At 37.5% G+C, this 13201-nt stretch overlaps 1 protein-coding gene across 1 annotated transcript in view; it reads left to right on the forward strand.

Annotated features, from left to right (window-relative positions):
• The first annotated feature begins 797 nt into the window (after positions 1-797).
• The window catches only part of bbox1 (butyrobetaine (gamma), 2-oxoglutarate dioxygenase (gamma-butyrobetaine hydroxylase) 1), a 19125-nt gene continuing 6721 nt past the window's right edge, over positions 798-13201 (forward strand). Inside the window, exons 1-4 of the mRNA XM_016571808.1 lie at positions 798-925; positions 3480-3863; positions 7495-7609; positions 12557-12755. Coding sequence (XP_016427294.1) covers positions 3507-3863; positions 7495-7609; positions 12557-12755 — 671 coding nt within the window. The 5' untranslated portion in view covers positions 798-925; positions 3480-3506. The remainder of the gene's footprint in view (positions 926-3479; positions 3864-7494; positions 7610-12556; positions 12756-13201) is intronic.

The raw sequence follows: 13201 nt of genomic DNA on the forward strand, positions 1-13201 counted from the left end.
CCATCACCTCATGTTGCAGCATGATAATGCACGGCCCCATGTTGCAAGGATCTGTACACAATTCCTGGAAGCTGAAAACATCCCAGTTCTTGCATGGCCAGCATACTCACCGGACATGTCACCCATTAGGCATGTTTGGGATGCTCTGGATCGGCGTATACGACCACGTGTTCCTGCCAATATCCAGCAACTTCGCACAGCCATTGAAGAGGAGTGGACCAACATTCCACAGGCCACAATCAACAACCTGATCAACTCTATGCGAAGGAGATGTGTTGCATTGCGTGAGGCAAATGGTGGTCACACCTGATACTGACTGGTTTTCGGACCCCCCCAGTACAGTAAAACTGCACATTTTAGAGTGACCTTTTGTTGTGGCCAGCCTAAGGCACACCTGTGCAATGATCATGCTGTCTAATCAGCATCTTGATTATGCCACACCTGTGAGGTGGATGGATTGTCTTGGCAAAGGAGAAGTGCTCACTAACACAGATTTAGACAGATTTGTGAACAATATTTGAGAGAAATAGGCCTTTTGTGTACATAGAAAAAGTCTTAGATCTTTGAGTTCAGCTCATGAAAAATGGGGGCAAAAACAAAAGCGTTGCGTTTATAATTTTGTTCAGTGTAGTAGGCCTTGGAAACAGTGTAGTATGTCCTCATGACAACTGCAATAACATGTAGATACAAAAACAAGTATCGAACAGAACAGTTGTCGAGCAAAGCTGCACGTAATTTTGGCTAAGTGTCAGATGTAGTGCTGCACACACATCATGATGATTACAGTGTGTGCAGCAGCAGCAGCAGCAACAGCACCGCTACAGTGCATGTGACCCTTCACCCACTTCCAGCGCAGTGAGTTCTCACGCTTCTCAGCGCTATATAAGGCTGAAATAACCGAGCCTATCAAACCCGCTTCTTCACGGTAAGTGCCATATGCCGTTTTTATTTTCCCACATGTCTCATCAAATTTAAATGACGTGAATGAAATTGAGTGACTTGCCTATAGTAGGCTACGGGACGTTCGCGTGTATCAGGCTGATGAATAAAAGATCGCTTTGCGTAGTTGTGTTTGTTATAGTTGTGTCATACTTGTGATTTCCTCATGGCGAGTGTAATATTTTGGAAACCTCTAGTGTAGACCTCCTTTAGTTATACGCTCCATAGATCATATACGAGAGAACTAAAACTACCCGGAAACAACAAGGCAGATGCACATTTAGCTATCAAGTCTAAATAAAGGCAATAAATGCTGTAGTTGGTTTGGTTTCTATTTCAGTGGCAACTACAGTGCTACGTGCTGTAACGCTGGAGGCGGTGTAATCAATGTGTTTCTTTGCAGGTAGAATGAAGTGGTGACCTTTCACCCGTGTTCCTGAGATACATGAGCTAAGGTGTTTGTTCATTACATAACCAATGCTCAAAAGTCTGTTTAGGGTACAGTGATTATATCATGATATTTATTTTATATCGTGGACCCACAAATGTGATTGTCGCGTTGCTGCCTGATAGACAAGCTATTTGTATAAAATCCTATTTGTAATGTGTGAGAAAATAGTAAGCATTATATTTCTAAAGATAACATGTTTGCAAAAATGAATAATTGATATTTGTACAGCCAAAAAGTCTATCTTTGTATTAAGCTGACAATGTATCCTTTTTCTAGACAATATTATAATAATACATAATGTCAGATAGTATCTAGTATGTAAATCTCACAAGAAACTATGGCTGCCAACAGAATAAAATAAATAAATGATAATCAACGGTTTGCCATGAATTAAAGGATTTTAAATGCACGACGTGGAGGCCAAGAACCACCCGACGTGAAGCAAGTACAGCTGAAGTGCAGAGTTCAATAAGTCATAGTCATAGTTTGATTAGTGTGGCAGTGCTAAAGTCATCAGGTCACCTTAGCCCTAGATTAGCTTTGCTTTTATCTTGGTTACTTTGACGTAATACTGTTTGTACTGGTATCCTTTTTCTAGACAATATTATAATAATACATAATATAGAGTATATAAAGTATCTAGTATGTAAATCTCACAAGAAACTATGGCTGCCAACAGAATAAAATAAATAAATGATAATCAACGGTTTGCCATGAATTAAAGGATTTTAAATGCACGACGTGGAGGCCAAGAACCACCCGACGTGAAGCAAGTACAGCTGAAGTGCAGAGTTCAATAAGTCATAGTCATAGTTTGATTAGTGTGGCAGTGCTAAAGTCATCAGGTCACCTTAGCCCTAGATTAGCTTTGCTTTTATCTTGGTTACTTTGACGTAATACTGTTTGTACTGTTTGTAGTGTTGTCAAAGTTATGCACCCTTACAGTCATTCAGATCATTCAGATCTGGATGACGTAATTGCATTTATCAAGAACTATCCTGGCTTTTGGCCTGTCAAACAAACAGCACAACAAGTCAATCAACTGCCTTCTGTAAGAGAGTCAAATAAATAAATAAAAACAACTCCAGACTGGCTTGTGATTTTGTAGGGAACAAGCCTAATATGAAGAGAACACACACTTACAAATTTTAATTAATATTTCTATTACACTACCGTTCAAAAGTTTGGAGTCACTGCGGTTTTTTTTATTTTTATTTTTTTGAAGAAATTAATACATTTATTCAGCAAGGATGCATTAAATTAATCATAAGTGACAGTAAAGACATTTATAATTTCACAAAAGACTTCTGTTTCAAATAAATGCTATTTTGTATTTTTTATTAATCAAATAAATCCTGAAAAAAAATGTGTCATAGTTTCCACAAAAATATTAAGCAGCACAAATGCTTACAACATCTGCATAAAGAAGAAATGTTTCTTCAGCATATTAGAATGATTTCTGAAGGATCATGTGACACTGAAGACTGAAGTAATGGCTACTGAAAATTCAGATTTGCCATCACAGGAATAAATTAAGTTTTTAAATGTTTTAAAATAGAAAACAGTTGTTTTTAATTGTGATAATATTTCACAATATTCCTGTTTTTACTGTATTTTGATTAAATGGTGAGCATAAGAGACTTCTTTCAAAATCATCAAAAAATCTGACCAACCCCAAACTTTTGAATGGCTGTGTAATCATTCTGGAAGCGGTCTGGCGACTACACAGCAGAACCCTTTTTAGTTTCTTTGGAACTCTTTATTAAATCAAAAGGTTACTTTTGAATACAGATATTCAGTGACTCAATGACTGAGAGTTCATTTTTATGGTAATCAAGATTTATTTATTCAAAAACCAAAACAATGTCATAAAATGTGACATTTCTAAAGACTGAAAAATGGATTTGCAGTTGCTTGATAGCAGTTTGTTATATGTTTACTTGACACACCTGTGTGCTGCTCACATCAATCATATTGTGGCTACAGCACATTCTGCTGTGATGACTCATCTAATTATTGGGTGAAAGGTGATATGAAGGAGTGTGCCTGTTATATGAACGCAATAACTTCATACTTTCTGTGTCCTTAGACTAGCAGCAACTACTCACAAGTCAGGATGTTATCCTATCTTACTCGCTGGGTGTCTAGAGGTGCTTTCCAGGCACTGAAGGGGACAAGCAGTCGGCCTCAACTGGTCAAGACACCTCATATTGGGAATCAGACACTGGCAGCAGCCCCTCTGCCCTTCAGTGGGGGGAGTCCAGGAGTAAGGCAGGCCCGGGCACTGGACCAGGAGAGACTACTGCAGATTGATTGGGATGATGGGAGTTGTAGTTTGTATCCATTCACCTGGTTAAGGGATAACTGCCAGTGTCCTCACTGCACACTGCAGTCAGCACAAGCACGCAGTCTGCTGTTCACAAATCTGGACGTGCACACAGGAATGGACCAAGTACAGCTGATGGACAATAAGGTTGGTCTTTGTAAGCAAAGCTTAAAGGGATAGTTCATTCTAAATAGAAATTTGTCATCATTTACTCATTATGTCATTCCAAATGGATATGACTTTCTTTGGTGAAACAACGTTTTTTTTGCAGAATGTCCATGCTGCTTTTTTAATACAATGAAAGCGGAAGTGGAATAGAGCTGTTGCATTGCATAAACGTTGCATTCAGGGATGTTCATATTAACCGTTTAACCGTTAACCGAAAGTAAAAAAAATTGACCGATTAATACTATAAGTTTAAACGGTTTAAAAGGTATTTTTTAAAGTATCGAAAGTGCTTTCCATATTTGGATCAACATAGGCTACATTTGTGAATGCACATTTTCTACAATGTCGCGCGTCAAGTCACGCTTCTGTGCGTGTCTTACAGACTGCAAATTACAATCGCAACTTCATTGTGCTGTTACTCCTTTCGAAGCTGAATTTCACAAAATTGGTCAGCTCCCGACAGCATCAGGTGTTTTATTAATGGGGAGTAGAATTATTTATTTATTTCAATGAATGTAATCGATTAGATATCATAATATTTAGGCTGTAGTATTATCAGTTTGGCTTGTATTGGTGACGTAATATGTAAATGATATGTGTGCGGCCCGTGAGACTTGCACTTGGACCATAGTGCGGCCCAGTGGAAAAAAAGGTTGAGAACCACTGGTATAGGGTCAGCATGCGCGCCGAAGGGGAAGCGGGAACTGAATTCACCGGAACACCGGCATTGTAGGCTACTCTCCCAGGAAACAGTCCTCGTCCTCCATAAAATGCGCAGCACACATCTGAATATTTGGGTTGAACTGTTCTGGAACAGTGTTGTAAATACAACTTAACCACTGATTTCTAGTCGTGTCCTGAAATCGCATCATATGACCCCTTTAAAATAAACCCGTGGATTTATTTTATCTATTTTTTTTTTTTTAATGGGTCACAGACACACATCCATTCTATTTTTATTTAACACTAATTTATTATTCTAACCTTATCAGTTAACGGTTAATGTTCAGATAACAATTAACGGCTGTCGGTCGGGAAAATGAACAGAAATGAACATCCCTAGTTGCATTGTACTGTATTCCAGGTTTATTCATTTTATTCCCATCCACTTTTCCCAGCCCTATTCATTTTCATTGTATGGCAAAGAACAACTTAAGGCCTGTTCACATCAAGAACGGTAATTATAAAGATAATTATAACAATAATGATATTATCTGTTTATTGTAAGAACATGCTGATGTTTTGTCATCTGCCACTTTAAATGCAGGATGGATTCTAATTGGCTGTCAATGTTTTTATCGTTCATTAGCAGGAAAAAAAATGTTTTGAAAGTGATTCCTACAATATTGTTCCTCTGCACCCTTATGTGTGGGCTATTTATTTATTTATTTTTTTCCAATTTAGAACAATTTTTAAATCTATGTAGTTAGCGTTATAGTTATTGTGTGGGATGTGAATGGGCCTTTAGCCATACAAGTTTGGAATTTTCTTTTTATTTTTCCTTTTTTTTTTTTCAAAAGTACTTTTCATTTTTGGATGAACTATTTCTTTTAAACCTGACTCTGTATTAAAGGGGTCATGAACTGCCCTTTTGATTATTTTGTACTGTTCTCTGAGGTCCACTTATAATGTTATCAAGATTTTTACATTAAAAAACATAATTTAGAATTAATAGGCAATTTTCTGTCCTGTTTTGACTCCCCTCATCGGAACGCTCTGTTTGAGTAGGCGTGGCGGATTGTAGACTCGGAAGTAAACGCCCACTGCTATGATTGGCTAACAGTTGTGTATGTTTGACAGCTACATCCTTCATAGATGGACACTGTTGTGATTTAGGTTAAAAAAGCATAAATACTCAGAACATATCAAATGATCTGTAGTAACAGACAAAGAAATAGTGACCACGTAATAAAAACAGTTACTCACACTTGTGTGGTGCGACATTACTGTCAGATACAATATAGTCGGCACAGAATCATCTTTTAGTTTCAATCTTTCTGGAAATCCTGTGAAATGCTTTGTTTGTAAACGAATCCGCGGTAAAATGAAGTGAACAAAGGACCAAGTTCTTACTGATGCAGTCTGGATCTTCATTAAAAATAAAGTTCATCCACTCTTTCCTAATGTTAGGATCAGAAGGAAGGCAATGCAAAGACACACAGCGTCTTCTTGTCTTTGGAGCCATCTTTATCGTTTGGTTTCTGCGTAGAGCTGTGTTTTTATATATATTTTATTCAACCAGGCAAGTCATTAAGAACAGGTTTTTATTTTCTTATTTTGGCTTCAATATAAGCTGTTTTTAGACTAACGAGAAGGTTTTGAGTTTTGAAACTTACAGGATGTTTTTATAGTACAATGACCTCTTATATGTCAAAAGATCAAAGGAATTTTGATTTCTCAGTTCATGACCCTTTAAAACATCCTGAGACTAAAGGTACGGTCACATTTACCGATGTTTGGCGACATTTTGCAGGCGAAATTCATTCATTTAGATAGGAATCTATATGAATAGGATTTTCTTGTGAGGGTGAAAGGTTTCTCTATGCAGATTTCACACCAGGTTCAAGTTGGGAACGCAAATTCACTGCGTTGACCAACAGAAAGCTGCTTCATTTGAAACTGAGTTCTGTGTAAGCTGTCCTTCAGACATTTCTAAAGTCATGATGACAATGGACAGTGGACCTTTTTTGCTAATGTGACCGCACCTAAACACTGTATATCTGCTGTGGTATTGTAGTATTGCTGGTTAAGACAGTTAGGAAGTCTGGTGGAGGCTCCAGCACACAGTACTATGCAAGTGAGCAGCTATTTTGGTCTTTTCCAGCCAGGTTTACATGTAAGTCATTGTCTTATAGCAGTGTTGGGCTCCTTACTCAAAAATTTTTATTTATTACTCGTTACTAGTTACTCCTTTCAAATGTAATATTATTACTTAACTTATTACTTTCTGACAACAGTAAGTAGTTATACTACTAGTTATATTACTTTCATGATGTATTTTTATCAAAATAAATTACGTAAGTTCATAAGAAAATGTTTCGTTTTCTAAAAAGATGTTTAATTATAGTAATATAATTTATATCGGGATCAGAGGGATGTGGGTGGGCAAGCCATGTAATGCCAGAGTAGAGTAATGCCACAACTTACACATCAGTGTTCAGATCATCTTTTCTCCTGACAAAATTAATGTAATGGCAATATTTACATCCGCTGAATGTAAGCTTTTCCATATTCCAAGCTTGTCTGCTGCACTGGTGACTTCATGTGCCTGTGCAAGTTTTGAAAATTATGAAAATAAATCTAGGAATTATTAGATTGACGGATTTCAAAACAGTAGTGGTTGAGGCATCAAAAGTAACTAGGTAACGAGCTGTTTTATGGATGGGAACTTAAAAATGACTAAAATTAGTAATTAGTTACACTACTAGTTACTGCAAAAAGTAATATTACAAAAAGTACTAACTTGTTACTGCCCAACACTGCCTGTATGTATATTACAACAAGCATGTAGTTCAAAACTAATTCATACATTGGGATAATCTATCTATCTATCTATCTATCTGAAAAGCATATAATGGGCAATTGAATGTTTCATTGAAACTCATTGTAGGTGTCCATTACTTGGCCTGATCAGCACAGTAGTGAGTTTGATCCTGACTGGCTAAAGAAACGGTGTTTTTCTTCTAAAGCAAGACAGGCTCTGCAAGAGGAGCTCTTCCTTAATGGTGGGTTCATTGTCATCTATCTGTCTTCATTGCCATAATCTTTGTATTAGCCATGTCTCTTTTTTTAAGCTATATACATCTCTAATCTCTCTGTAGTTTATAATGTATGGCCAATATAAAGTAATATGTTTTATATAGAAACCCAGAGATTTTTTTTCCCTGTATAAAGCAGCAGTCCAGTTATGCAGACAAAATGCTTTCATCCTGCTGTTGTCATTTTACTCTTGATTCATGTATGCACCGCTTGAGTGTGTGGGTTAATCTGGCCTTATATTTGTTGATATCCTTATACCACACTACCCCTATTAAGGCACACTTTGAATTAAACACCTTTTTCTGAGTCTTTCAGTTTCATTTTTTAAAGTAAAATGAACTGGATGGGTTTTGTTTTTTGTTTTAGACAACCATTTTTAGGATAGCTTCATATATAGTTGAAATGCACTCATGTAGGCTAATATTTGTGCATTATTTGAATTAATGTGTGGCGTGTGTGTGTGGTCTGGACAGCAGATACTTTTGTAGTGTGCAGGCACTTCTCCCCAGAATCGCCCCTGAATGGAAAGACTTCTTCCACTTCCTGCCACATGGAATAGAGATTTAAGGCCATTTGAGAAGAGTGAGCTGTTGTACTGACACCACTCTTGAGGGATGCTGTGGTTGGAGCAGACTGAACAATGTGTCTGCCAGAACAAGCACCCTGCACATATTTGTGTGTCCTGGGATTTTAAGATTACATTTTCAAAATGAATGCATGTCACTGCATGGGGCTTTGTAACAGATTTTGTTCACCACAAAATGTTCTTTAGTTTGAAACATCTTTCTATTGTTTTTAACCTTGTGATTTTCTCTTTAAAGTTGAGGAAATGATGCTGTTGTTTTGTTTAAAGGCACAAAAGGCATCCTCATGTGCCCCTTAAAACAGTGAAAGACAACCAATAAATTTCCATGGTTTAAAGCATAGACTGCACATCACAAGTGTCTGCTTCTAGCTGAGGTATAAAACACACAAGGCTTGCATGTGTTTAACAAAGCTCCTTAACTGGCACATAATATGACAGTTCTGCCACTTGTTTTAAGACCTCCCATATAAACTCTCTTCAAACTGCCTGAAAGAGGCCTGTAAAGCTCTCACCTTGCTATAAGATATCTGTCTCGGGAGTAATCTGCCATTAGCCATTTCCTGACAGGTTAGCACCATTTGTAGACAACTGATGTGCCCTTCATGGTGTTTCTCAGTCTCTCTACAAATGAGGAGGACCAAGGGTTGGGCCTTATGTCTGTTTAATTGTCACACCAACCTGTCCATTCTTGTTTTTAAGCTATATCCATTTTCTTTAACTCCCAGTTTTATATTAGTGCAGTGTAAGTGGCTTATTTTGTGGTGTTTTTTTCGGAGGTGAGGCAAAATTGCTGTGTAAAAGTATTGCAATTTAAAAGTTTTATTTTTTTTGAAAGATAAGGATGCATTGATCCTTGATCCAAAATTACAGTAAAGACAATTATAATCTTAGAGGAAATTTTTATTTTACATAAAGGCTGTTCTGTTGAACTTACTATACATCAAGGAATCCTAAGAAAATGCATCACAATTTTCACAAAGATGTTAAGCAGCAGAACTGTTTTTAGCACTGATTATAACAAGAAATGTTACTTGAGGTTTTTAAATGACCATGTGACACTGGCTGGAGTAATGGCTGCTGAATTCAGCTTTTTTATCACAAGAATAAAAAGCATTTTAAAATATACAGTAACATTAAAATAGAAACAGTTATTTTAAGTTGTAATGATTATTTTTTTCTTGTTTTTTCTTTCTTTCTTGAAAGTATATAGCTCACAGCCTCACACTAGGCTTTTTATGACCCAGTGAACTGATTCACTTAAATTAGTTTTTCTAGTGTGGCTATAGTGTCTTTTTACAAAATGGCACAAGTGTGCTTTACTGCGGTTCAGCTGGTTCTTGTCCTGGTTCAGCTGACATCATGCATGCAATGACATCATAATCCTTCAGAGCATCAAGACCGCATTGTTCCCGTCTAAGTTCAAAAACAGCGAAACAGTCACATTGCTGCATTAGATGAAAAACAGTTCACTCTTCCCACACAGAAAAAGACCACACTGGCACAGGCCAAAGATTACTTAAATAACAGTTGAAGTAGTACTTTTAAAACCCTATTTTTCCAAATGGCTTATGGAAAACTAATGGCTTGACTCAAAAGAGGTGTCTTGCTTCATTTTCTTGAGAAGCGCACGTCCCGTGCGCTTCTCAAGAAAATGAAGCAAGACACCTCTTGTACACTGAATATAGGATGCTGCGCACTTGTAAATTGAGTTATTCAAATCATATAAATCCATTTTCCATATCCCATTTGAAGGGGATCTCTGTTAGTGGTTTGTACTTGGGTTGTGAGCTTCTGTCTGTCCTGTTCTTAGTGCACTCTGCTCTGTGCTGAGCTCTCAGTAGGGACTCTGTTGACAGAGTTTGACTGGACGTACTGTAGCTGCCTGCCAGCAACAGCAGCCACGGCTTCACATTACCATAGCTGGAATAATCACAGAGGCAATGCTGAAGGAAACTGTTCAAGCACACATAAGCTGACACCTTTCTTTTCCTGCATGCCTTTGTGTGCATAAGTGTATGTGATTCCATCTGTTTTAGAGACTGATAGGGTCATTGAAAAATAATATCAATTTTCATGAAAGTGTCTCAGAAGCCCCTGCTGGGCAGAATGATAGCATGATATTAATCTCTGGCTCTGACGTCAACATTAGCACTGCCAGGAAACCCTAGTATGTCAGTGTGACAGAGAATATTGCACATTACACGCTTATAAGAGCTGAACATTACTGACCTGGACTGACTGAAGCACTTCACCCTGGGCCCAGTGCCCAGCTCACTCGCTCTCTCTTTTGATCAATTTCATACCAGAACCTCAATATTAGTGTGAGATTGTGGGTATTTTCTCTGCCTTGTGTGTCAGTCAATTCAGGTTTTGTTTGCATTAACTTGATCGCACGTTTATATGATTGCATATTCATACTTCTGTCAGTGTGTATTGTGACTGATTTAGCAACAAGGTTTCCTCTCTCTGGGTTACATCTGTTTTCAATGCATTTTGTCAACTTGAAACGACACATTTTATATAACTATGGTTGGTAATAACAAAATACCATTTTAGTTAGTCTGCTGGGTGGCCAAGCTTCTGAAGCTGAAACCATTCAAAAACAGCATTTTTTAGGTGAGTCCAGCAAATGAATTCAGTTGTAAACAAACGGCCATGTTTCATTCCCCCATCTTTCATTGTTCAAATTTCAAGCCCTCCATTCACCCCCAACTGCTTTACCTGTATTTGTATATTTATGAGAATGTTTGTTATGAGCCACAAAGAGACAGCTGTTATATTTGTGCTCATGCTGCTCATCACCGTGGATATCCTGCATGTGTGTCAGCTGTGGTTAAATAGATTGTAGATGCTCCTTCCAAGTAAAGTTTGCTGAGTTGGCATTGTGGTTTCTACCTAGTCAGGGGGTCTGGAATATACAAACTTTATTTATCCTGTTGAGGTGTGACTACCTCTGGGATAATATCCATCTAAGAAATTTTAAGCTTATTAATGCTCGTACGTCACGACAAAGTATCTTGAGGGGAGTATCTGTGCAAGCTGGAAATACACTAGTACCATTCAAAAGTTTGGGGTCGGTAAGATTTTTTTGAATGTTCTCAATGTAAAAGTCTCTTATGCTCTCGAAGGCTGCATTTATTTGTTTAAAATGTCATTTATTCCTGTGATGGCAAAGCTGAATTTTCAGCAGCTATTATTCTAGTCTTCAGTGTCACATGATCTTTCAGAAATCATTCTAATATGCTTTCTAAATTGTCTCTTTTTGTGGAAACCACGATACATTTGTTTCAGGATACTTTGATGAATAAAAAGTTTTAATGAATCACATTTATTTTAAACAAATCTTTTATCGCATTATACATGTCTTTACTGTCACTTTTGATTAATTGAATACATCCTCACAGAATAAAAGTATTCATTTCATTTTTTTCTTTCTGACCCCAGACTAATGAATGGTAGTGTAAATGATTTCTTAAACTGGTAAGAAAACATAATCGGTCAGGAGTTCTTTTCTTTCACTTGTTGGTCCTGAACTATATTTGTCTCTGGATTCTCTACTGTGACAAATTCTCCAGTGGAACAGTTTTCTAAATTGAGAGAAGCTGAGAAAGAGGTGCGGGGCTGAAAAATAATTCTACAGCATAAAGGTCCAAGCAGTGAATTGCAGACATAAGTGCAGAACGCTTGCTCTCACATGCACACTTCTCTAGAGGTCGTCTGTGAAAGTAGACATAAGAACCAGAATTTTCCAGCAGTATTTCCTCAAACATGCAGGCTCTCACACAGTGTTCCGACCAATATGTTCTGGCCTCAACCCTGACACACACACACACACACACACACAAACAATCCTTCATTATGTTAAGACAGACACTTGGGATGGTTATAGGTGCAAAGTTTCTATCGTGTTTATTTGCATTGTAAATCAGGGTGCTTAGAGAATGAGAAACAGAGATAGGAATGATAGAAACAGAAACATGTTTAGCTTGGAAAGGATTTTAGTTGCTGACTTTTTAGTATTGCTGACATCATTCCCACATAATTATTTAGACTTGAGCCACTGTTGACTTTGCTTTTTAATTTACCACTGGGCCTTCTAATGCAGTTTCCTGAACTAGGTTTTGTGGTGGAACTTCAAGAGGTTCGTGAGTTGCTAAAAAACAAAATTAATCAAATCATAAAAAAATATAAAATTATGAAAATAAATGATTTAAGGTTTCTATGTTTCTTTACACTCCACGACACTAGACACTAAGTTGTGTTATTGCTTTGTGATGTTTTGTGTTGTTTATTATCATGTTTATTTATACGCATGTCTGTGTTTCAGAGCGTGAATATTGGGATTCAAGTCTGCAGATCCCCACAGCTGACTTTGAGGAAGTTCTACATGATGACAAGGCTGCCCTGGCCTGGCTAGAGGCTCTGAGACGCGTTGGCATTTTCTACCTGAGGGGGGCGCCGGCAGAGCAGGGCCAGGTGGCCAGACTGAGTCAGAGGATTGGCTATCTCCGCCTCACCTTTTATGGGTATGGTCTGAAGCTTTGGCTGCACTCTAATTAAAGCAATGAAATAGCTATTTTTTAGATAATTATAATGGTTTAACAATTGGGTTAGTGAGCAAAGACACAAACAGAAGTAGCAAATACAGTAATTTTAATACTGCAGACTTGGAAACAGTGGAGTAATAGGAGGCATTCTCATACTGCCAACATGCAGTATATTACTACTTACTCAGTGATCAAGAACAGTTGGAAACCCTTCTTTATGTCACTTTAACTGACTGCCTATTTGCAAAATATATGCAAAAATATTTAGTCTGTCACTGGAAACTATGAAAAATAATTATGTGGTAGTACTATAAGTTTCTCAAAAATACCATTTCAGAAATTGTTAAACTGATTTTGAACATCTGCGAGCAAAAATTGTGCAAAACTGCCATTTATGCCAGAACTGTCATTCTCACTCCAAGATC

The sequence above is a fragment of the Sinocyclocheilus rhinocerous genome, unplaced genomic scaffold, assembly GCF_001515625.1.
Source record: "Sinocyclocheilus rhinocerous isolate Xijiao unplaced genomic scaffold, SAMN03320098_v1.1 scaffold591, whole genome shotgun sequence".
NCBI classification, from domain to species: Eukaryota; Metazoa; Chordata; class Actinopteri; order Cypriniformes; family Cyprinidae; genus Sinocyclocheilus; species Sinocyclocheilus rhinocerous.